Source organism: Bos grunniens, chromosome 19 (genome assembly GCF_055505025.1).
Source record: "Bos grunniens cultivar Pamir isolate PY7600 chromosome 19, Bosgru_T2T1.0, whole genome shotgun sequence".
Taxonomy (NCBI): Eukaryota; Metazoa; Chordata; class Mammalia; order Artiodactyla; family Bovidae; genus Bos; species Bos grunniens.
Genome location: NC_141183.1, coordinates 15,503,924 through 15,527,427, shown reverse-complemented (window position 1 = coordinate 15,527,427; position 23,504 = coordinate 15,503,924). Strand labels below are relative to the sequence as shown.

At 46.9% G+C, this 23,504-nt stretch overlaps 1 protein-coding gene across 2 annotated transcripts in view; it reads left to right on the top strand.

Moving 5' to 3' along the window:
• Positions 1-23,475, top strand: part of DCAF7 (DDB1 and CUL4 associated factor 7) — a 31,183-nt gene extending 7,708 nt beyond the window's left edge. Inside the window, exons 2-7 of one of the 2 annotated variants that reach the window (XM_086357049.1) lie at positions 12,012-12,170; positions 12,848-12,959; positions 13,334-13,452; positions 16,148-16,357; positions 17,285-17,402; positions 18,593-23,475. In XM_086357049.1, the coding sequence (XP_086213175.1) occupies positions 12,012-12,170; positions 12,848-12,959; positions 13,334-13,452; positions 16,148-16,357; positions 17,285-17,402; positions 18,593-18,765 (891 nt within the window). In that variant the 3' untranslated portion in view covers positions 18,766-23,475. Of the gene's footprint in view, positions 1-12,011; positions 12,243-12,847; positions 12,960-13,333; positions 13,453-16,147; positions 16,358-17,284; positions 17,403-18,592 lie in introns of both variants that reach the window. The other variant, XM_086357048.1, reaches the window with a different exon arrangement.
• Positions 23,476-23,504: the final 29 nt, after the last annotated feature.

Genomic DNA, 23,504 nt, shown 5'->3' with positions numbered 1-23,504 from the left:
GTGACATGGAAGGTAATAGCAGGGCCAGAACTGGAATAGTCTGTCTCCAGAGTCTTGACCATATACTGATGTCAAAAAAAAAAAAAGATTGGGGGGAACAAAAAAGAATGTTTTGGAAACAGAGAGGGGAACACTTGCCTTACCAGATCAGAGTAAACATACTGCAGTTGGTACAGTTATAGCCAATAAATACCACATCGAGTTGATGCAGTCACACAGAATGTCCCAAAGCAAATTTAAGTATCTACAGAAAAGTAGTTAGTGATAAAATTCACTGAGGAAAAAATTAATACATTCTGTGGCGTAATTGGCTTCCCAGGTGGCAGTAGTGGTAAAGAACCTGCGTGCCAATGCAGGAGATATAAGAGACTTGGGTTTGGTCCCTGAGTCGGGATGATCCCCTGAAGGAGGGCATGGCAACCCACTCTGTTCTTTCCTGGAGAATCCCATGGTTGGAAGAGCCTGGTGGGTTACAGTCCATGGGGTCGCCCAGAGTGGGATGTGACAGAAGCAACTTAGCACGCATGACATAATTAGCTGTCTACCTGGCAGAACAATTTAGAGTCCCCTATTACATGTCATATTTGTCATTGTTCAGTCGTGTCTGACTCTCTGCAACCCCATGGACTGCAGCATGCCGGGCTTCTCTGTCCTTCACCATCTCCCAGAGCTTGCTCAAACTCATGTCCATTGAGTCAGTGATGCCATCCAGCCATCTTGTCCTCTGTCGTTCCCTTCTCCTCCTGCCTTCAATCTTTCCCAGCATTAGGGTCTTTTCTAATGAATTGGCTCATCACATCAGGTGGCCAAAGTATTAGAGCTTTAATTTCAGCATCAGTCCTTCCAATGAATATTCAGGGTTGATTTCCTTTAGGATTGACTGGTTTGGTCTCCTTGCTCAAGGGACTCTGAAGAGTCTTGTCCAACACCACAGTTCAACACCACATGTCATACATGAAAATCAATTCCAGATCAAGTATTTAAATGTAAAGAAAAGTCCCACAAACATAGTAGAAGAAAACTGAGTAGGAAACTTGTTCTGGGGCAGTGGGGAGAAGAGAAGGCAGACTTTGAGCCAGTCGTTAAATCCATGGTCAACTAAGGCAAAGATGGACAGGCTGTAGTACCGCTGACCCTTGAACAGTGCAGGTTTGAGCTGCATAGGTCCACATAAATGGGCATATTTCAATGATAAGAACTCACAAGGCCCGTGGTTGGTTGAATCCAAGGATGCATAGGACTCAGATACTGAAATATACACAGATTAACCACTCCCCACCTCGTGTTGTTCATGAGTCAGTTGTACATACAAATAAAACATTTTTTTGTGAAAAGATGTGGCAAAAAATCAAAAGACAGATGGTAGGCCAAGGAAAGATACTTTCAAAACCTGACAGCTGGTAGGAGCTAATTTACTTACTGTGATAGCAAAATGAACAAAGCATATAAATAGCCTTCTCTTTGGAGAAGGAAATGGCACCCCACTCCAGTGTTCTTGCCTGGAGAATCCCAGGGACGGGGGAGCCTGGTGGGCTGCTGTCTCTGGGGTTGCACAGAGTCGGACACGACTGAAGCGACTTAGCAGCAGCAGCAGCAGCAGCAGATAAATAGCCAGTACATAGTAGAAAAAATGCAAGTGATCGTTAAACAGGAAAAGATACTCAACCTCAGGTAGTTAAGGGAAATGACCCTGTGATGTTTCTTCTCCCTTTCAAATCTATAAAAATTAAGTTTCTTCTTCTAGTATTGCTGAAGTATAGGGAAGTGATCACCTTCGTGATCCTGGGCAAGATACTCAACATCTCATTTACTCAGTATCTTAATGAAAGTAGAGAGGATAATAGTACCTACCTTATGGATATGTTGAGAGGATTAAATGAGAAGTGTGAAGCCTTAAGCACATTGCCTATACTTGGACCATTATAAGCACTCGAATATTAAAAATAGCTCCCCAGAAGTAAAAATAATAAACAAGTATGCTCAGCTTCAGTAGTAAAATTCCATTTTTCATCTATCAGAGTAGCAAAACGTTAAAGATTCTTTTCAGTGTTTTCAAAGATACGGGGAAATTGGCACTCATACGCTGTTAAATGAAAATGTAAACACACTTATTATCTCAGAGTTTCTGTGGTATTAGTGTCTGAAATGGGATGAGCAGTTACACTTCTAGCAACCTGTCCCAATAGCAGCATTTGCACATAGTGTACAAAGTATTGTTTGTAATAGCAAAACAATGGGATATAAGCACAGGAACTGTGAATAGTTAAATTATGGTGTGCTCACCACAGTTGGCTGTGGAAGAATGAGGCAGAACTATTTGTACTGACAGGAGATCTCCCAATATGGTGTTAAGAGCAACTCGCAGAATGTGTTTTATGGTCCAAGCCTTTCTGTGTGTTGTTGTTTTAACCCACCATATACACACATATACAGATGCAGAGAGAATCATTTGGAAAGTAGTTCATGTCAGACTGGGTTGAGACTAAGTAGAATTGAGGGTGAAGTTAATGGGAGACTTTACTGTGTCACTCTGTATTATATGAACTGAACATTCTCTTCCATTAAGTTTTTAATGATAGGCCAAGGAAAAATATTTGCAAAACGTGACCGTTGGTAGGAGCTGACTGAATAACAGGGAAAGCTAATTGTTATTCCTGTCAGTGCTTGGTTGGCAACGTGGAGCAGAGGAGCTGAAACAAGTTAGGCCGTGGATGAAACAGGAGTCTGAGCAAACCCATAAAGTCTCTGGGAAGATGAGGAAACATTAAATCCCAGCCGTTTCCTGACTTCTTCCCTGGCTTAGGGACAGTTGTGCAGAGGTTGTCAAACCTAGGTGAGTCAGATCACTGGGGAGGTTCTTAAGAACCTAGACTCACAGGCCCCAGTTGACACTTGTCGAATCAGAATCTTGGGCTAGCGGTGGGGAGCCCAGGCCTTGTAAAGCACTCTTTAGTAAATCTGATCACCAGATTTGGAAAGCATTGCTATTGGCAGTACAAGCAGGAGTCAGACATAGGCCCTGTTTTTACAGCATTTACTAGGTGAAATAGTATGACAGTCATGTAAGGGCTTTCATGAGGCAGTGTGGGATGAGTCATCAAATGGATGGAGTAAATGAATACAAAGGGCTTCGCAGGTGGCTCAGTGGTAAAGAATCTGGCTGCCAGGCAGGAGATGCAGGATATATGGGTTCTATCCCTGAGTCAGGAAGATCCCCTGGAGGAGGAAATGGCAACCCACTCTAGCATTCTTGCCTGGGAAATCCCATGGACAGAGGAGCCTGGCAGGCTACAGTCCCTGGGGTCGCAAGAGAGTCGGACAGGACTGAGTGACTGAGCACGCCTGAGAGACCACTGTGTTAGGAAGACTGAAGATGGTTTATGAAGCAGGTGAGATGTAATAATATTAAAAGCTCATACGCTGAGGAGGGCACCAGGCTGAGCAGCTTACATATGAAAGGTGTTACATACAACTCTGTGGGGTATGGGTAATGGGAATATCCTCACTTTACGTGGAAATAGGTTTGGCAAAGTTAAGTAACATGTCCAAGGTTCCACAGCCAGCAAGTGGTGAGTAAGGAGCCCTGGAAGCCTGATGGCCCTGCACTTTATTAATACCGGGCAGACTTGGATCGACAGGACGTACAAGGGTCTTAGAGCATGAGGGCAGTGTAAGGAGAGGGATGGGAAGCACTGACTAGATCAGTGAGGGGAAAGTCAGGTAGGCTTGTCAAAGCCTTGAACACCTAGGTAAGTGGATCCTAAGTGGTACATGTTCCCAAGACCTGATATTTTGAGCTCTGCAGAGAAATCTCCAGTGGCCTGAAAAGCACCTTTTAGAAGTAGCAGCATTTTTCTCTTCTAATTTAGCCTTACAGTATTACCTGCATGGTTAGAGAGAGGTTTTTTTTCCTTTTGTGCCACAGTTAAAACAGTGCCTGGCACCTGACAGTCACTTGGTAAATATATGAATAAATACCTGAATGCAGTATCTGGCTCAGAATCTACATGAGAGGCTGATTCTTTATTCTGCCCAATGAGCCACAAAATTTAGCTTCTCCTCTAAAGCTAAATTTTAGAGCTCCCTCCCCCACCAAGTCTGATGCGTTTTCCCTTCCCATCGTCCTTTATGTTTTGTTCTCTGTAAAGGTTGGAATGTCAGCTTTTTAATTCCTTTAAGAACTGTTCATCCTGCCAAATTCACTCTCGCGTCCTTCTCTGGTTATCCCTTGCCATTCTCACTGCCAGTCACCATAAGCCTTTAACTTGCCCACCTGTTCCCCTGTGGGTCTCCGGGCTGAGCTCCCCACCTCCAGCCTCTTCCTGGATCCGGTCAGTCCTGCCTGGCATTGCCAGGCCCCATACTCATACCTCCATGGCCTGATAGTCTGGCCTTTCAGGCACTTGCACGAGGGGGAGCCACCCCTGCCCTCAGTTGGCTCTCAGGGCTCCCCAGCCCGCTCAGGGCACGTCTCCTAGGGTCCTCAGCGTGGCTGTCTCAGGTGGTTCCTCTTGGTGCCCCCCGGCCCCAGTGGGTCATTCAGTTAGTTCCTCTGCCCCGTCTGCCAGTGATGTCTTCCGTTTCTCTGCCTCCTCAGAACCATTCCACAGACTTTTGTAGACTGCTCAGATCCCAGCTTCTCCTCACTTGCCTACTTTGAATTATTACTCTTTCCTCTAAGTGTCGGTTTATATCTGCTATGAATAAGCAGCTAATCGTATATTACCTGTGACATCACTTGTATTGTCCTAAGACAACCTTGGCAGGGTTGTGTTTTCCGGCAGTGGGTTTTCTTCTCCTTTTACATCTTCATACATTATCTTCCCTGGCATTATATGATTTTTGGAAGTCTGTAGGTACTCTATAAAAATGAATATTTAGTGTTAGTTTTCATATGGATTTTTTAAAAAAGTCAGACATGGATGGCTCAGTCTATCAATGTACATAGAAATACACTTAGGAATCTACAAAACTACTAAAACTAATAACTAATTTGGCAGAATTACAAGACCCAAGATTAATAGGCAAAAATCAGTTGTATTTTCATATAGTAGCAATAAGCAATTGGAAATTTGATTTTAAAAGCCATTCCATTTATAATAATATAAAAATGCTTAGGAATAAAGTTAATAAAAGAAATGGAAGACTTCTGTATTGAATACTTCAAAACTTTGGTAAGAGAAATTAAAGAAAACCTAAACAAGTGGAGAATAGGTTCTGTTTGTGAGTTAGAAGACCCAATACTGTTAAGACAGTAGTTTTTCAAAACTGATTGTGGATTCAGCACAATCCCAATCAGAATCTTGACTTTTTATATATGTATATGCATAGAATTTTACAAGCTACTTCTAAAATTTACACAGAAAAGCAAACACGTAGAATAGCCATTTTGAAAAAGAACTGCAAAATTGGAGAACTGACGATATCTGATTTCCAAGCTTCACTAGGAAGCTGGTATGTAGCCAGGATGCTGTGGTCCTGGTCAGTGGACAGGCATATACATCAATGGGACTGAATAGAGTCCAGAAATAGATGCTTAAATACCTGGGCAGTGGATTCTCAACAAGGAGACCAAGGTAATTCACAGGATAAAGGAAGAAGAAAACACAGGAGAAAATATTTATGAGCAGGAGTTGGGCAAAAATTTCTTAGCTCGGACACAAGCATGAACTGTAAAAGAAGAGAAATGATAAACTAATATCAAAATTTAACATTTCTATTCTTCAATAAATACTGATAAAATGATGCAACAGCCATAGACTATGAGAAGATATTTGCAAAATATAAAACCAGGGACTTATATCCAGACCATACAAAGAACTCCTCAAGCTCAGTAAACAAAACAACCTAGTGAAAAATGAAGTGAAAGAAACTATTCTATATGATACCGTACAGTGTGGATACGTGTCATTTTACATTTGTCAAAACCTAGAAGTTGTACAACACAAGAGAAGAACTTGAATGTATATGAGAACTCTACTTTCTGCCCGGTTTTTCTGTGAATCTAAAATTATAAAGTTTTGGATGGGACTTCCTGGTGGTCCAGTGGTTAAGACCCTGAGTTTCCAGTACAGATGGCACAAGTTTGATCCCTGACCAGGGTAATAAGATCCTGCATGTGGCAGGGCCAAAAAAAAAAAAAATGTTTTTTTTGAAAGGCAAAAGATTTGAAAAGAGAGAATAAATATGCATGGCAAACAAGTACATGAAAAGATGTTCAGTATCATTAGTTATTCAGTTCAGTTCAATTCAGTTGCTCAGTCGTGTACGACTCTTTGCGACCCCATGAATCGCAGCATACCAGCCCTCCCTGTCCATCACCAACTCCCAGAGTCCACCCAAACCTATGTCCATCGAGTCGGTGATGCCATCCAACCATCTCATCCTCTGTTGTCCCTTTCTCCTCCTGCCCTCAATCTTTCCCAGCATCAGGGTCTTTTCAGATGAGTCAGCTCTTCGCATCAGGTGGCCAAAGTATTGGAGTTTCAGCTTCAACATCAGTCCTTCCAATGAATACCCAGGACTGATCTCCTTTAGGATGGACTTGTTGGATCTCCTTGCAGTCCAAGGGACTCTCAAGAGTCTTCTCCAATACCACAGTTCAAAAGCATCAATTCTTTGGCGCTCAGCTTTCTTTATAGTGCAACTCTCACATCCATACATGACCACTAGAAAAACCATAGCCTTGATTAGACGGACCTTTGTTGGCAAAGTAATGTCTCTGCTTTTTAATATACTGTCTAGGTTGGTCATAACTTTCCTCCCAAGGAGTAAGCGTCTTTTAATTTCATGGCTGCAGTCACCATCTGCAGTGATTTTGGAGCCCAGAAAAATAAAGTCAGCCACTGTTTCCACTGTTTCCCCATCTATTTGCCATGAAGTGATGGGACCGGATGCCATGATCTTCGTTTTCTGAATGTTGAACTTTAAGCCAACTTTTTCACTCTCCTCTTTCACTTTCAGCAAGAGGCTCTTTAGTTCTTCTTCACTTTCTGCCATAAGAGTGGTGTCATTGGCATACCTAAGGTTATTGATATTTCTCCCGGCAGTCTTGATTCCAGCTTCTGCTTCCTCCAGCCCAGCGTTTCTCATAATGTACTCTGCATAGAAGTTAAATAAGCAGGGTGACAATATACAGCCTTGACGTACTCCCTTTCCTATTTGGAACCAGTCTGTTGTTCCATGTCCAGTTCTAACTGTTGCTTCCTGACCTGCATACAGGTTTCTCAAGAGGCAGGTCAGGTGGTCTGGTATGCCCATCTCTTTCAGAATTTTCCACAGTTTATTGTGATCCACACAGTCAAAGGCTTTCGCATAGTCAATAAAGCAGAAATCGATGTTTTTCTGGAACTCTCTAGCTTTTTCCATGATCCAGCAGATGTTGGCAATTTGATCTCTTGTTCCTCTGCCTTTTCTAAATCCAGCTTGAACATCTGGAAGTTCACAGTTCACCTATTGCTGAAGCCTGGCTTGGAGAATTTTAAGCATTACTTTACTAGCGAGTGACATGAGTGCAATTGTGTGGTAGTTTGAGCATTCTTCGGCATTGCCTTTCTTTGGGATTGGAATGAAAACTGATCGTTTCCAGTCCTGTGGCCACTGCTGAGTTTTCCAAATTTGCTGGCGTATAGAGTGCAGCACTTTCACAGCATCGTCTTTCAGGATTTGAAATAGCTCAACTGGAATTCCATCACCTCCACTAGCTTTTTTCATGATGCTTCCTAAGGCCCACTTCACTTCACATTCCAGGATGTCTGGCTCTAGGTCAGTGATCACACCATCGTGATTATCTTGGTTGTGAAGATCTTTTTGTACAGTTCTTCTGTGTATTCTTGCCATCTCTTCTTAGTATCTTCTGCTTCTGTTAGGTCCCTACCATTTCTGTCCTTTATTGAGCCCATCTTTGCATGAAATGTTCCCTTTGTATCTCTAATTTTCTTGAAGAGGTCTCTAGTCTTTCCCACTGTTTCTTTGCACTGATCACTGAGGAAGGCTGTCTTATCTCTCCTTGCTATTCTTTGGAACTCTGCATTCAAATGGGTATATCTTTCCTTTTCTCCTTTGCTTTTCGCTTCCCTTCTTTTCACAGCTATTTGTAAGGCCTCCTCAGACAGACATTTTGCTTTTTTGCATTTCTTTTTCTTGGGGATGGTCTTGATTCCTGTCTCCTGTACAATGTCACAAACCTCCATCCATATTTCATCAGGCACTCTGTCTATCAGATCTAGTCCCTTAAATCTATTTCTCACTTCCACTGTATAATCATACGGGATTTGATTTAGGTCATACCTGAATGGTCTAGTGGTTTTCTCCACTTTCTTCAATTTCAGTCTGAATTTGGCAATAAGGAGTTCATGATCTGAGCCACAGTCAGCTCCCAGTCTTGTTTTTGCTGACTGTATAGAGCTTCTCCATCTTTGGCTGCAAAGAATATAATCAGTCTGATTTCAGTGTCGACCATCTGGTGATGTCCATCCGTAGAGTCTTCTCTTGTGTTGTTGGAAGAGGGTGTTTGCTATGACCAGTGTGTTCTCTTGGCAGAACTCTATTAGCCTTTGCCCTGCTTCATTCTGTACTCCAAGGCCAAATTTGTCTGTTACTCCAAATGTTTCTTTACTTCCTACTTTTGCATTCCAGTCCCCTGTAATGAAAAGGACATCTTTTTTGGGTGTTAGTTCTACAAGGTGTTGTAGGTCTTCATAGAACCATTCAACTTCAGCTTCTTCAGCGTTACTGGTCGGGGCATAGATTTGGATTACTGTCATATTTGAATGGTTTGCCTTGGAAATGAACAGAGATCATTTTGTCATTTTTGAGATTGCATCCAAGTACTGCATTTCGGACTCTTGTTGACTATGATGGCTATTCCGTTTCTTCTAAGGGATTCCTGCCCACAGTAGTAGATATAACGGTCATCTGAGTTAAATTCACCCATTCTAGTCCATCTTAGTTCACTGATTCCTAGAATGTCGACGTTCACTCTTGTCATCTCCTGTTTGACCACTTCCAATTTGCCTTGATTCATGGACCTAGCATTCCAGGTTCCTATGCCATATTGCTCTTTACAGCATCAGTCCCTGCTTCCATCACCAGTCCCATTCACAACTGGGTGTTGTTTTTGCTTTGGCTCCATCCCTTCATTCTTTCTGGAGTTATTTCTCCACTGATCTCCAGTAGCATATTGGGCACCTGTATGCCCTTGGTCCCAGAGAAGGCAATGGCACCCCACTCCAGTACTCTTGCCTGGAAAATCCATGGATGGAGGAGCCTGGTAGGCTGCAGTCCATGGGGTCGCTAAGAGTTGGACATGACTGAGCGACTTCACTTTCACTTTTCACTTTCATGCATTGGAGAAGGAAATGGCAACCCACTCCAGTATTCTTGCCTGGAGAATCCCAGGGACGGGGAAGCCTTGGTGGGCTTCCGTCTATGGGGTCGCGCAGAGTCGGACACGACTGAAGCGACTTAGCAGCAGCAGCAGCATGTCCTTGGTACAGAATGACCTGGGGAGTTCATCTTTCAGTGTCCTATCCTTTTGCCTTTTCGTACTGTTCATGGGGTTCTCAAGGCAAGAATACTGAAGTGGTTTGCTGTTCCCTTCTCCAGTGGACCACATTCTGTCAGACCTCTCCACCATGACCCATCCATCTTGGGTGGCCCCATACGGCATGGCTTAGTTTCATTGAGTTAGACAAGGCTGTGGTCCATGTGATCGGATTGGCTAGTTGTCTGTGATTGTAGTTTCAGTCTGTCTGCCCTCTGATCCCCTCTCAGTGCCTACCATCTTACTTGGGTTTCACCTACCTTGGACAGGGTTTCACTTACCTTGGACGTGGGGACTCTCTTCACAGCTGCTCCAGCAAAGAGCAGCCGCTGCTCCTTACCTTGGACTTGGGGTAGCTCCTCTCGGCCACTGCCCCTGACCTCCAGCCCGGGGTATCTCCTCTTGGCTAGTTATTAGAGCAATGTAACTTAAAATACTACTTCATGCATATTAGAATGACTTTTAAAAAGCTGGCAATACCAAGTGCTGACAAATATATGTGGAGCTCATACACTGTTACTGAGAATGCAAATGATGCTGCCACTTTAGACACTGGCTGTTTATTATTTTTTCAAAATAGAGTTAAACATATGCTTATAAGATGACCCCAGAATTTCACTCTTAGTTGTTTGACCAAGAAAAAGGAAGGCTTGTCAATAAAACAAAAACAGGGCCATCGCTGGCAGTCCAGGGGTTAAGACTCTGTGCCTCAGTTCAGGGCGCACAGGTTCAATCCCTGGTTGGGGAAAAGAAATCCCACATGCCACATGGTGGGGCCAAAAAAAAAAAAGCATTAAACAAGTTTTTTTTTACACATAAATGTTCAAAGCAGCAGTATTTCTAATGGCTTTAACCTGGAAATAACCCAAGAGTTCATCATCTGGTAAATGGATAAATGTGGATAAACAAAATCCATATACTGCAGTATTTCAGTGATAAAAACATGGCTGAATCTCAAGAGCATCCTGCAGAAGGTAGCCAAGTCCCAAAAGACTCAGCACCACGAATCCATCTATGTGATGTTACAGAATAGGCAGAACCATAGCCAGTGTGGCTCAGTGGGTGTGGACTGACTGCAGAGGACCCCAGGAAAACCTTTGGGAATGATGGAAATTGTCTATGTTTTTCTGTGGGTTTTTTTTTTTTTTGCCCTGCTGCATGGCTTGTGAGATCCTAGTTTTCTAGTCAAGGATTGAACCCAGGCCCCCAGCAGTGAAAGCTCAGAGTGCCAACCACTAAACTGCCAGGAAATTCCCAAAATATTTTACATCTTAATTGTTGTGGGAGGTTATACAGCTCTATACATTTGTAAATGTATACATTCCAACTCATGGAAATGTACACTTAAAGTGAGTAAATTTTATTGTATGCAGTTGAACCTAAATAATATCGTTTTACAAAAAAAAGATAGGAAGATACTGGTATCTTGAGACAAAAGTCAGAAAGACAAGAGTGGAAGGAATTCTGTTTTCTTCTGTATGGTTAGTGCTTATCCTCTGTTTATCCTCCCTACCAATCCGTTCCATCTTCCACTGGGTGGAAGTTCATGAACAAATGGATAGTAAGTGGCATTTCCAACTGGGCCAGATCAAGTCTGACAGCAAAGTTTGGAAGTTAATATTGGTCCAAAACTGACTCAAAGAAAAGGTAGTCAGAACCAGGTGGGACTTTCCCATCAACAGCACCCACTTTTTTGCCCATTACAATGGTTTGGATTCTCAGATGCTCATTTGGCACACTGTTCTGTGTAAACATGTTACTAGCCAATGGGGCAAAAGGCAGGGGTGGTTAGAGGAGGAGGCAGTTCGTGTACGATTGCCTTTTTAAAAATACTTACTTTTGTCTGTGCTGGGTCTTGGTTGCGGCACGTGGGATCTTTTCACTGCGGCATGTGGGCTTCTCTCTAGTTGAGACCTGAGGCTCAGTAGTTGTGGTACGTCATGTGGGATCTTGTTCCCGGACCAGGAATCAAACCTGCATCCCTGCATTGCCAGGTGGATTCTTAACCACTGGACAATGACCAGGGAAGTCCCACGATTGCCTTATTTTAGGTGAGATGTTACTTTGTTGGATGGCACTAAATGCCCACAGCACTTCTAGTCATGGAGTCACTAAAACCATGGCTGCACGTCGTCAAGGGCCTTGGGTTGCAGGGAAAGATGTAAGCAGCTGGGTAGATAATGGCAGCTCTGTGGTTGAATCAAGAGTGCAGAGAGTTGGATTCAGGAAGCCTGTCTTCAAATTTGGTCTCTGCCGCTTACTAGCTCTGCAGTCTTCAGTGTGACTTGGTCCCTCCAAGGCTGGGTTTCCTCGTCTGAGCAGCGGGTCGGCTGGACTAGATGCCCACCCGCCCAGTGGTTCTTGACTGCAGTGAAGGGTGGTACAGTGTTAGGACTGCTGATGGGCTCTGGAGTACTTGGTAACTGAGAAACCAAAGTTTACATGGCTCCATTTTGTGGTGTTACAGGTTCAGCTTGTGGGTTTAGATGAAGAGAGTTCAGAGTTTATCTGCCGGAACACCTTTGACCACCCGTACCCCACCACCAAGCTCATGTGGATCCCTGACACAAAAGGCGTGTATCCAGACCTGCTGGCGACGAGCGGCGACTATCTCCGCGTGTGGAGGGTGAGCGGGCGCTCGACTGGCCTCGAGTGGCAGCTGTGGACTCACAGAGAGCAGGCCGGGGCTGGAGGCCAGGTCACTGCAGCCAGGAGAAGCAAGTGGTAGTGGGTGGACTGAGCTTGTTGGGCTCAGCAGATGTCCTGGTCAGTCTGGCCCAGATTTCCTTGAAGTCGGGCTGCAGTCTGCCCTGGAAACTCAGGGCTCAGTGAACGTGGTATAAGGACGAGAGCCTTCTGTGGGGGTGGGGCACCTGCGGCCTCTCATTCTGCTCACAGCCAGGATATTTTTGAGTACACTGAACAAAATCCTGGGCCACTGGTTCTGTTGCAGCGTGGGAGTGGACGGTGGGCCTCGCCTCCCCTCAGCTGAGCCGTCACCGCAGCCTCTCCTGTAGCTGGAGGTGTAGCACCCGGCCAGGAGGGTACAGATACTGCTTTGGGCAGGATGAGAAGACCTCTTGTCTTAGAAGGATTTGGGGGTGAAAATTTGGAAAACAGCTGGGCGGAGGAGAAAGCTTGGAAAGAAGTAGTATTCAAGTCATTCCTCTGGGCTGTAGTATTCTTCATGATAAAACTGTCTCCACATGTCTTATATTTACTAAGGTATCATCTGAAAGAGGCATGGAAGATTTTTTGTGAAACTAAGACTGGCTGAGTTTGTAAAAATTATTCTTCCTTCAGGTTGGCGAAACAGAGACCAGGTTGGAATGTTTGCTGAACAATAACAAGAACTCGGATTTCTGTGCTCCTCTGACTTCCTTTGACTGGAATGAGGTGGATCCTTATCTTTTAGGTAAGGAGCCAGGGAAGGGGTATCCCGGTGTGAAGAAGCAGAGATACGTGTTCTCAGCTGTCACACTGGGCCTTGAGGTACGTGCAGCCTCCTAACACGGGGGTGAATGGGAAAGAGGCTAAATAAGGAATGTGATTATTAATTCCTCCTGTGGAATCGAGCTTCCCACATGTGCAAGTCTCATCTCTCCAGGCAGAGGCTGAGGCCCTGGGGTGAGGATTGAGTCCATGACGCTTGCATTCTCCTGGTACCCTCCCTGTACTCAGGAAGTGCTTGCTGCCTGTCTGCAGCTCAACAGATGAACAGGCACAAGGAGAGGGGCTGGTGCGGGACCTCAACACTGGCAGCCGCTGACCCACACTGGTTGTTTGCAGGTACCTCTAGCATCGACACAACGTGTACCATCTGGGGGCTGGAGACCGGGCAGGTGTTGGGGCGAGTGAATCTCGTGTCTGGCCACGTGAAGACCCAGCTCATCGCCCATGACAAAGAGGTACTGATGCTGCTCTGCAGGTGCTTTCTCTGCCTTAGTGTGAGGTCAGGCCGTTGTCTTCCTTTTTTGCAAGTGATGTGGAAGATAAAATGCTGATGTCTTCTCATCTAAATTGAAAACAGTAATATGTCAAACAGTGGAAAACAGTATGACATGAGTGCATTTTTGTTGACTCATATAAACAACTTATTCTGTAGTCTGTTGTTTTTCTTTTTGTGCCAGAGACTGCTGGTTTTTAATAACAGACTCTCTTAGAGGCAAACTTGGACCTGATGTGATTAAAAAAATAATCTTATAATTTTAGAGTAACACTTACCTTGAAATATATTTACTTTTTTGGGAGCAGGAAGGCAAGAAGAGGGGAAATTTCCTGGCAGACAAAACTAATTGATTAACTCTTCTGTAAACTTGTTTTATGAATTTCTAGTATGTTCACTTAATACTTACATGTGTAATACTATTTGGAATTGAATATGCTTAACTTTGATGGTGATGTTTTTCCTATGTGTATTTGAAGAGCTGAAGGGAGCAAGCTCTAATTGTATTTACAGAGCCTTCTTCTGAGTGATTTTGTAAAATGGTCATAAATCTTGTAACTCCCAGAGCTACCACGTGCTGGTCCTCCCACCAGGGAAATCACAAGATGTCTCCTGTGGGTAGTGTTTCCTTTTCTCTCCAACTCCTGCGCAGCGAGGAGTGTTAATGTCTGTACAGATTAAAAGGATGCCTAGACATTAGGTGAGAGCTGTGAGGTTGTCCACAGAAGTTGGTGACCAGGTTATCATTCTTAGTGAGAGGTCGTTCTTCAGCTTTCTGTGCTCCCAGCGCCGAGATCTGTTAAAGTCTGCTTGACTCGGTCACCATAAAACAAGGGGCAGAGGAAGAGCGTGACCTGCCGGGAGCACCAGTAAGCGCGTCCTGGCACCCAGTGGAGCAAGTTGCTACATTTTGGTTCTGTGACACTTAGCCTGTCATTCTCTGTCAGGGTCCAACCCGGAAAACTAGAGCTACTCCGCATGTTTAACCTGAGGGGATTTAATGAGGAGATGGCTCACACAGATGATGGTAAAGCTGAGGAGCCACACTGGCCACAGTGAGGTCGTCTGGGCAAGAGGAACAGCAAGTTTAACAGCCAGAAGGCCCTGAACCAACACCCTGGCCTCAAAGACAGGAACCTCAGGGTGGTTGTCCCGAGAGAAACGACACCTCCCAGCGCCTTTGGTTTTTCTCCGTCCGGATCTCTGTTGAAGTAAAGACTTGCTCGGAGGTTCTCGTTGCTGCTGGCGGGTTGGTGCAGAGGAGGGTAGTGTGTGTCTGGGAGTTGTCACCCTCTCTTGGCTTCTGATGGAATATGTGGGTGGAACCGGGAGGAAGGAGCAGTCAGAGTGGCTTTACACCCTTGGCTGTACTGCCTGTGGGCACCTTATCGCTCAGTGAAGCTGCCGGGGTGTCCCTGTCCCTGGGAGTCAGAGCGCCAGCCGTGGGTGCACGTGTGGATAAACGCACCCCAGCCCTGACGCAGCTGGCCAGTGCTGGCCAGTGCCTGGGTCTGTCAGGTCTTGGAATGGCAGCCTACTTTCCTGTTGAACCACTCCTCGTTCCCACCATAGAGAGAGAAGTGCAATGTCTTCATTGTCAGCCAGAGGAAGGGCAATTTATGATGTTGATTAGAAACAGATGCTTGTTTGTCGGTGTCCCCCAGAAGGTAGAACCTCAGGGAGGCTGGAGTCACAGTGTGAGGGACAGGTTCCACTCATGTCTCCCCAGAAGTCAGCTCTTATAGTCCTTGGCCCCAGGAGATGGGTTTTGTTTGGCATTTTTGTTTTTCTTTGTTCAGAATTTTGTTCTTCTTTTTCTCTCTCTCCGCTTGTCTGGCTCTGGCTTTGTCTGTCTCTCTTTGTCCCTTTCTTTCTCTGAAACCCTCGGTTGCTCTCTGTCTGTTTTCTCATAGACGTTAGTGCAATACAAAGTTTGCAGCAGGTAATAAATGCAGAAGACAATAATTCAAAACCTAAGTTGATACACTTATGAACACAAACCAACTAGGAGAAGAAACAGCATTTGCTAGGAGAGCAATATTAACCCTCTTTGTAAATAAAGGAATACCCAAGCCTCCCGTGATTCAGAGTGGCTCTTAGCTCTTTCTTGCACATGGGTCTCAGGTCCAGGTTTCACAGCAGAACTGTGGTCAGAGGAGGGCCACTTCCACCTCTCCAATCGATGACCTCAGCCTTGATGTGGTCATGGATCTGCTCTGATTGTACATACATGAAAGCCATGAGGGCCAGGAAATAAATGTCTCAGTCTCCTAACAGGGTGGCGGGAGATAGCCACTGGTTCTGGCTTCATTGAGCCTGTCCAGGTCGACCGGGTAGAATACTTGCTGAGTTATTTGTGCTCTGTTGGTCAGCAGGGTATGTGCTATGTTATTACGGGAGGTGGAGGAAGAATACTTGGAAGGTAGCAAGTGAGAGGAAGCCTACCGGCTTCCACCGTAGGATGGTTGTCACTCTTTGGGTAATCATTGGTGTTAGCACTCTCGGTTTCCTGTCCTCACAGGCGCGGTGTGGCTTTATTCACCTCCTTCCAAGTCATGAGCAGGGGTTTAGATGAACCAGGGGACAGTAGGTTTCCCTGTGACATGAAAAGGAGGTAACTGACCTGAATCTGACTGTTGCTTCTTACTCACCAACAGGTCTACGACATTGCATTTAGCCGGGCGGGGGGCGGCAGGGACATGTTCGCCTCCGTGGGTGCCGATGGCTCGGTGCGGATGTTTGACCTCCGTCACCTAGAACACAGCACCATCATTTATGAAGACCCACAGCATCACCCACTGCTGCGCCTCTGCTGGAACAAGCAGGACCCCAACTACCTGGCCACCATGGCCATGGATGGAATGGAGGTGAGAACCCCACTTCAGGCTCACCTAGGCCTTGCGACTCTGCTCCAGCCCGGCTTTGTGGATCCAGGAAAGCGGTTCTCAGCTGACGGCAGTTTTCTCCCCAGAGGATTTTTGGATCCACCTGGAGACGTTTTGGATTGTCCCAACTTCGGAGGGGGTGGGGGGTGCAGGAAGGGGTGGTGCTCCTAGAGTCTGGAAGTTGGGGGCCTGTGGTACCCAGGACCACTCCCCACAACACACAGCACAGCGTTATCCCACCCCAATGTCAGTAGTGCCGAAACTGAGAAAACCTGATCTAGAATAAGGGTGTGTGTCAAGAACTTGGAGTACATAGAGAGCTGGACTCTGAGCCAAGAACAGCAGTATCTAAAAAGTCAACCATATCATTCATGCTTCTGGTGCCGAGTAGACGAACAGGCAGTTTTCCCTCTGTCATCTGGGCAGAGTCTTCTAGCCTTAGTGAGTAGACGGGGAAATGGCCACTGTATAGCCTATTGTTTCATAGAAGCAGTCAGCTGTGGGTGCACATGATGCCGTGATGAATTGTGTTTTGAGGAAGCCAGTACCTTTCAGATTTTGCTTTGGGGTTCGGGGGCGAGGGCTCTCATCTGCCCAGCTGAGCAGGCACAGAATTCTGAGTACACGCACCTGATGGCACGTGGTGGACTGTCCACATTCATGTTACCTGCCCCTCCGCCTCCCCTGCAGCCTAGAAGCCCCATGTGGCTTATGATACAGACTATAAATGACCCGTTCCTTTGTTTCCTTTTTCCTCAATCTTATAGTTACTTTGGGGACCCCTCTGTCTCTAAGAGTCTTTTAAGTCTACAGATGAGCAAGTTATATGTACACGTTTTTTTTCCCCTTGTGTAGTATCTTTTTTTCTTTTTTCCTGTCACCCACTGGGGTTTCTTGTTCTTTCTGCAGGTAGTGATTCTGGACGTCCGAGTTCCCTGCACACCTGTTGCCAGGTTAAACAACCACCGAGCATGTGTCAATGGCATTGCGTGGGCCCCACACTCATCCTGCCACATCTGTACTGCAGGTAATTACTGGAGGCGGGTGATGGGAAGGGAGGGAAGGGGAGGTTTTCCTCTGGTCTCTTTAGCATCGTAATCCTCACTCTATCCCAAGGAAGGTTTGAGAGATTTACACAGAGCGATGCCACTGAGAACCTCCCTACACTAGCACAGCTGAAACAGTCTGAACTCCCAGATGATCTTATACCCTCAGTGATACCAGAGAATCTGTATACTGTCTCCATCATATACAGTTACAGGCTTATGTTGCCCACTGTGTGCCCCCAGAATCCTGGCTTGCACAGGAGGTGCATCCAGGAGTATGAGAAGGGGCAGTCTCCTTGGCTGTAACCTCTGCCCCGCCGCCCCCGGCCCCTGCACTGAGCTCTGGGTGCCTTGACGGGCCCTGCAGAACCTGACTGGATATGCAGCATGTGGTGTGTAGTTCCCGTTTCACCATCTGCTAGACCCCAAGAGTACCCCTTAAAAATGTGGTGGCCGTCAGAGTTCTTTTATCATAGAAATAATGTCTGGTATTAAAAATTAAACAACACTGAAACAGGCCGAGGTGTATGAAACAGGAGGATGAAAGGCATCTTCCCTCCTTCCTTTCCCGTTTCTACCTTAGCAATGTAGTTTGGTGGTTTGGGGCCAATTCAGCGTGAATTTGAAAGCATGAAGCTTTTCCTGTGCGGGGCCTGTTCATGCCTGTCCATGTTGAGGAGCAGCCAGAGGCCCAGGCCCACCCACTTCCTCCGAGCCTTGCTGTGGCCTGACTTCTTCACTGTGGCCCTCGCTGATGTATGCATGTCCATAGCATGGGGGAAAATCGCATTAAATAACTGAATCATCAGAGAGGCATCTTTAACGACTCGGGTACTTTAAGTGGCTGAAGATGCCATGTGTGGGATCCCATCCCAGCTTTCTTCCCTGATGTCCACCTCAGAGGAGATGAGGTGTCGGTCTGAGTCCCTCTGCCATCCCCACTCTGCTGTGGTGAATGGGCCCTGAGACGCAGAGGTGGAGGGCTCTGCCCTTCACTGGTGCAGAGCTCTGTGGCTCAGGGCACCTGCCTTAACATTTCCTCGTCATTAAAACCTTCCTCCATGGGGTCTGGGTGAGTGAGTGCTCTGTAAAGTGTGCCCCTGCCTGATGCAGGGCTCGTGACCCTCACTGCCTGAGTGGTGACTTGCCTGCCGGCTCTCTGTGTCCCCAGCGGATGACCATCAGGCCCTCATCTGGGACATCCAGCAGATGCCCCGGGCCATCGAGGACCCGATCCTGGCCTACACAGCTGAGGGGGAGATCAACAACGTGCAGTGGGCGTCGACCCAGCCTGACTGGATCGCCATCTGCTACAACAACTGCCTGGAGATACTCAGAGTGTAGAGTCAGTGGCGCTGTGCCCGCAGCGGGGCTCCTGTGGCTCCCGCCCCTGCCCCACCCCCGGAGTGAGAAGACGCGCGTTTCCGGTGGCCAGTACGTCTGTCGTTGCTTTGCACCCGCTGTTAGCAGAAACTGCTCCAAAGTCCCCGGCCAGCTGCCCACCGCTCGCTGTGCCGGACTCAGCGCCGCGTGGCGCCTCCTCAGCCCAGGGCTGAGTGTTTCGATTTCTCTCTCCTTTCCTCATCTCTTTTGGTTCTGCTATTAAAAATTTCTGTATATCTGTTTGTCAGCCGTCATGTTAATGAGCTCTGTGGGCAGCGGCTACGTCTGTATCCGTCTGTCACAGATGTCTCTGTCTGCCCAAGACAGCAGTCTGGGTCCTTGTCCATGTGAGCACTTCCTGGGAACAAACACCAGTTTGAAACTGTCTTTCTTCATGTTATCCATGTCTCTTAACAAATTTCAACTTTGTATATTTTTTAATCTATCAGGCTAATTTTTTAACGAAAAGAATTTTACTCCCTGGCCTCTTCCTTGGTTTTATCACCCTCCCTGTTGACACCTTCTTCTCTTCCCTCCCTGCCTGGATCTGGCCCCAGGCCCCTGACCCTCCGAGCAGTTTGCCTTCTTGAATCACTGCCTGGGCGGAATATACCTGACTGGGAGTCCCAAACCTCCTCGGTGCTCTGAAGTCGGCCGGCTCACGCCTTTCCTTGGCCTGGCTCTTGTCGAGGGCATTCTGAGCTCCAGAATAGTCGTGCAACCCCTGCTCTTACTCCCTCAAGTACATACGCCTGTCCAGCCCCCCAGGACATACTGAGCTAGCCAGGCTAATGGGGGTGCCTGACTCCTGGGGGACGGTGGCAGGAAGGCTGAGCTTAGAGTATGTTTCGGTCCACAGTTTAAGAGTCTGTTTTTCTCTCCAAATATTAACCCCCAACCATTCTCTTTCATGTCTTGAACAGTAGACAGGAATGATGTAGCAGCTGAACTTCAGTATCTCTGTCTGTTTAGTTCACTGTGACTGGTGGTACGTTGGCCACTCTCCCGCTAGAGAGGAGAGAAAGCCCTCCTTGGCAGGTGCCCAGTCTGAGTGTCCATCCCAAACAAGATCTCTAGAGCGTGGGAGATGGTCAGCTCTTGCAGAGGATGGATTCAGGCAGGGGTGATCCCAGGCCATCGATTAAACAGAGAGCAAGAAAAGCTTCAGAGACCCAGGGCCAGCCAGTTCAGAGCCCCATGAACCCATCAGCCGCTCTGCCCCGAGTTTTGGTTCTGAGCAGTATTGGACATGGAGGCGGCGGGTGTCTGTTTCCGTTAGATGAACGAGTTCCAGGGAGGGGTCTTGTGTGTGACTCTGGTGGTAGGCGAGTCCTTGGGCGGGCAGAGTTTGGGATGTGCCCAGAGTCTGGGGGAGTATGGTTTGCCGCGCTCTGCCAAGTGCCCGAAGGTTTCTGAGACCCTCTGAGTTGAGCAGCTGGGAGTGGAGAGTAGCAGGCCTTGGCGCCAAAGATCTTGTCCACTGGGGCTCTCGCCTGCCCTTGAGAAGCAAAGCAGCTAGCTTTGTGTTTCTGGGCCCTTAAAGTCTCTTGGTTGAGTCTCCCTTTTCAGAAGCAGATGGATTGGTATCCCCAAAGTCATAGCTCTTTGCTTTCATACATGGGGGCTTGTCCCAAAGAAAAAGCCTCTTTTTCCTTTTCAGTCAGGGTATTTCCACTTCCACCTTTATTCTTGCTTCTGATTTGGGGGCTCTCCAACTGGCTGTCCGCTTGGCCAGTCCTCCTGCGTTTACCGCCAGCTTTGCCCTGCATCATTTTTGGACATGTGACACGAACCAGTCCTTGGTCAGAACCCTCCTCTGCTTGTTATTGTGTTTGATGGTTCCAGGGTCCTTCCCTCAAGGGTAGCAAGGCTAAGTTGAATGTCGCTGGCTCTGGGAGGCCGTCAGTTCCTTCCTGTGGAAAGGGTCTTGAAATGGAGTCTAGTGGGAGAGGTCGTTCTGGGGACAGGGCTTAACTCCACTGAGTTCTGAGTTAAGAGCCCTTCCCTGATCTGCACTTTTGTGGTCTGAGTGGTGAGGAGATTTGTCACCTGGAACTTGAAAGCATCCTGGAGAGAAAAGTTCGTTACTAGGAATGAGGATATTTTGGACAAAGTTGCTATTTACCGTGGAAACCAACAACTTTTGATTTTTTTTTTCTTTCTTTTTTTCCTTTGCCCTGTGGACTCCCAGCCCTGTCACCCTCCTTAGGCCCTGAGGTGTGGTCCTCTTCCTCCCAACATCCCACCTGGGCCCAGGTGAGACTCCGCAGCTCACCTGGGGGGAGAGAGACGCACACACGCATGCACGCGTGCACACGCAGTAGCTGGGATGCTAGAATGTTGAAGGCTCCCTCTCCTTCCCTTCATGCCCTGAACCAGATGGCCTCAGGGCTGAGGAGGGGATTTCTGTAGTCTCGGGATTTAGAAAGCCTCTTAGTCAGCCACGCTCCAGGAAGCAGAGATCTGCTGTAGTTTCAAAAGCAAGTGTTTGTTTAATTTGTTTAGGTTCTCAGATTGCCAGCTGGAGAGAAGAGGTGGGAGGCGCTGCCTCTGTCCTCCTTGAACGTGAGAAGAGCCCTGGGAAGGCTGTGCTGGCACCTCTTGGCTCTGGCTCTCCCGGCTGTCGCGCTTTGACGTGGTCTTGGACCCCTGAGCCACAGCCACCTTTGTTTTTCTTGTCCTTCCTGAGGGGAGGCAGCTGCTGAATATGTCAGGCTTCAGGCTCCCCATCAGAGAGTTGGCAAAAGTCCTTTGAAAGCGTGAGTGTTTACACCCAGGAGAATCGGAAGCCTTTCTTTCCAGGAAGGAACTAGGCGCACGATGAGGACTTGAAGAGAGAAGATGTTTGATGATCAGGGGAGAAACTCTTATCAGAACCAGGATTGGCTCTCAGAGTACTGGTTAAGATTTGAGAAGAAACAGAAAAAAAACTGAGACTCCAACAAGTTTTTGATGACAGGTGTGGCTGAAATTTTAGGAGGAGATTGAGGATGGGAGAGGAAATCAGTGATGATGAAGAAGGTATTCGAGGGTGGTACAGGTCTGAGGTGAGGAAGTAGGCAGACTGTCAGACTGTCATGTGGCTGTGGGGTGAGACTTCTCGGGCTGTGTCAACCTTCCAGGACCATTCAGCGATGTCTGTGATGCTGGGGACAGGGTGACAGAGGGACCCCTTCCTGCTGCATTTCAACCCTGTTGCTATTTGGTGGCAGAAATCTGTAGGAGTTGAGAGCCCCTCAGTCCTTCCAGACCATGGCTCTTCTTGGTCGTAGGTTTGTAGATGGCAGAAGCGGAGGTTGCAAGGTCATAGCGACTCCCCACCCCGCTGTCCTCTTTCTCTTCCTCTTACCTCCCCACCCTTTGCCCCTGTAGATCTCTCTTCCTGCTGTAGCCTGGGCCTTGAATTCCCAGCCTGCGACATATGTAGGAGCTTCACAGTCTGCCAGCTATGGGAGGCCCGCCTCGTATCTTCCCTCCACCATCCCCAGATCCTTTGACTGCCCAGCTTAGGGGAAGGGAGACCATTAAAGCAGAAGCCCCAGAGCAGACTCTGCCCTTTCCTGTCTGTGCTCCGGGATAAGCAAGGAAGGTCATGCTAGTCACTTCAGTTGGGTTTTCCCTGGGAGGAGAGCTGAGCCGAGCAGTCAACTGTGACCCCTGGGCCAGGCTCTCCAAGAAGGGTCGTCCCTGCACTGGCTGGGCCAGCTACTCAGTGTTGCAGAGCCTCGCCCTCTTTTCCCACCATGTCATTGCTGCTAATGGTCAAGGTCAAATATATGGCCACATGGAATGGGCCAGGTCCTCTCAGGCTCCTTTGTGGATGTGATTTTTTTTTAAGAATGCAAACATGCAGGTGCCTTCCCGAGAGGCTTGGACTGGTGTCTCCAACCAGAAACAGATAAGCTAATCAGAGTATGAACTCAAGAGGAGGGATGTCAGCAGACTGTGTAACAGCTGGAAAACGTCCACGTACCGGCCTTTAGGACAACCCAGGGGATCAGAACTCGGGATCCCTGCTCTTTAAAAGAACGTTCTCCCCTTGGGTTGATAATGCAGTGTGTTATGAAACTTGTGGAGCTAAAGCTTGGACTTGCTGGAGTCAAAGATGGATCATTTGATGTGGTTCCTGTGTATGTGATGACCCCTGTCAGTGACCTTCCAGCCTTCCTCCCCGAGCGTGAATTTGTAGCATGATTGTACAAATCTCTCTGTAGAAAATGGAGGTTTCTTGTTCTCTGAAGTGTTAAGCTCTAGCCAATCAGTTTCTGTCCCCTTTAGCCTAGTGTGTCCGAACTTAATTTCTCGCTATGTATTTAAACTTTTTCTCTGTATCATAGGTTTTGTGGCATCCCACGGTCAGGTGGAGAGGAAGCTGCCCCTTACAGAACTGTACTGTAACCATTTTTTAGAGAAACATTATTTTCACAGGACTGATTATACACAGGGCTTGTAAAAAAATTTTTAACACTGTGCTGTGAAGCCACGCTGGTAAATCTCCATTGAAGGCTACTTCAAAGGCACCTGAAAGTGGAGTGTTATATCTATGACTTTATTTCTTGCTTCCTAAGTATATTAAACCTAATTTTCACCCTTTCATTCTGTTTCAGCCTCCTGTATAAGAAGTACCGTATTTTCTGCCCATCATACTTTGTAATAAAACTTGAACATGTATAGACTGACTGAATTTCTTCTTGTGATAA